The 2,040-nt window shown below is 49.7% G+C and overlaps 1 protein-coding gene across 1 annotated transcript; it reads right to left on the reverse strand.

The window, feature by feature from the left end:
- Positions 1-826: 826 nt before the first annotated feature.
- Positions 827-1,192, reverse strand: LOC137834018 (uncharacterized). Its single transcript, XM_068642084.2, has one exon. It carries the CDS (start codon positions 1,190-1,192, stop codon positions 827-829), a length of 366 nt encoding a protein of 121 aa, XP_068498185.1.
- Positions 1,193-2,040: the final 848 nt, after the last annotated feature.

Below are 2,040 nucleotides of genomic sequence, written 5' to 3' on the forward strand. Positions count from 1 at the left end.
TTTGGGATTCCAAAGTGGCACACTATGTTCTTCCACACAAAGTGCTGGATCTTATGGGTTGGACCTGCGCCACTAGCTTAGCCTCGATCCACTTTGTGAAATACTCTATGGCAACCACGAGGTACTTCATCTGTTGCACTGCTAAAGGGAAAGGCCCTACAATGTCGATCCCCCAAGTATGGAATGGCCATGGGCTATAGATCAATCTCAGCTCCTCTGGAGGCGCCTTGTGCCAGTCAGCATGCAGCTTGCACTGCTTGCACCGCTGCGCATACCTCGTGCAATCATCCCTCATGGTTGGCTAGTAATATCCTGCACAAATAGCCTTCGATGAGAGAGATCGATTGCCGATGTGGCTACCGCATATCCCCTCATGCAGTTCTGCCATAATGTGCGTGCATTGCTCGCCATTTACACACACCAGGATAAGATGGGTGAATCCATGCCTGAATAACTTCCCATCGATCAAGGTGTACTTGTTTGAATTTTTCTTGATTTTTCTAGCTTCTGTGGGCCCTAACGGGAGTACTTCATCGGCCAAATAGCGTTGGTAGGGTGTCATCCATGTTTCTCCTGTTTCAACTTTGTAAACTTGTGGCGACATCTCCCCAGCAACCGGGTATACACTTATTTTGGGCGTTTTCATCGCCTCATGCGTTAACGACCGATGACTCTTCCTCATCCCTTCCGATGTGCTGACCTCCTGGACTTCTGCCGTATTGTCTGTGGTAGTTCGAGGTGTCTTCAAGGTCTCCTAAATCATTGTCCTCTGCCTGCCTCCCTTGCCCGAACTGGCGAGCTTTGTAAGCAAGTCTGCTCAGGCATTCTACTCTTTGGGCACGTGTACTAACTCGAACACCTCGAACGTCTCCTCTAGAACTTGGACGTACTCTAAGTATGCAGCCATCTGAGGGTCTTTAGCTTGATACTCCCCCTTGACCTGACCTGTGACTAACAAGGAGTCACTCTTTGCCAGCAAACCTTTTGCTTCCATCTCCTTGGCCAACAGCATTCCAGCGATCAGGGCCTCATACTCCGCTTGGTTGTTACTGGCCTTGAAAGCGAACCGTAGGGCCTGCTCAATTAGCAACCCATCTGATCCTTCCAAGATGACACTAGCCCCACTACCTTGCTGGTTTGAGGAACCTTCTACGAAAAGCCTCCATCTGAAACTTGCTCCTTCTCGGTGCATGGCTGCCGAGGAGAGCTGCCGAGGAGAGCTCTACTACGAAGTTAGCGTAAACTTGACATTTAATGGGGCCTCTAGGCTCATACTGCACATCAAACTCAGATAGCTCTACCGCCCATCACACCATCCTGCCTGCCACATCTAGCTTCTGTAAGACCTTGCGTATTGGAAGGTTCGTCATCACTATCACAGTGAAGCTCTCGAAGTAGTGGCGAAGTCTTCGCGCCGAGAACACTACCGCCAGAGTTGCTTTCTCTAGGGCATGCTATCTCACCTCTGGCCCTTGCAACACTTTGCTGACGAAGTATATCGGTTTCTACACCTGGTCCTGCTCTTGTAGCAGAACCGAATTGATCGTTTTCTCTGTGATTGAGAAGTATAGGCGGAGTGGAGTACCTAGTTCTGGCTTGCACAACACTGGTGGACTGCCCAGGTACTCATTCAACTTTATGAACGCCTATTCATATTCTCTGGTCCATACGAACCTACTATTTCTCTTCAGGCATTGGAAATAAGGATGCCCCTTATCTCCTCCCATTGATACAAATCTGGACAGAGCGACCATGTGCCATGTCAACTACTGCACCTCCTTAATTGAGATCAGGCTCCTCATGGCTATTATTGCGACGCATTTCTCAGGGTTCGCCTCTATCCCACGCTCGGAGAGTAGGAATCCTAAGAGCTTGCCTGCCTCTACCCCGAACACACACTTCTCTAGGTTCAGCTTCATCCTGTACTTCGCTATCGTGGTGAATAGCTCTTCAAGGTCTCCTACGTGTTGCTCCCTCTGCTGGGAGGTGACCACCATGTCATCAACATACGCTTGGACATTTCGCCCTAACATGGGCGCT

The sequence above is a fragment of the Phaseolus vulgaris genome, chromosome 5, assembly GCF_051622355.1.
Source record: "Phaseolus vulgaris cultivar YP4 chromosome 5, ASM5162235v1, whole genome shotgun sequence".
Lineage (NCBI taxonomy): Eukaryota > Viridiplantae > Streptophyta > Magnoliopsida > Fabales > Fabaceae > Phaseolus > Phaseolus vulgaris.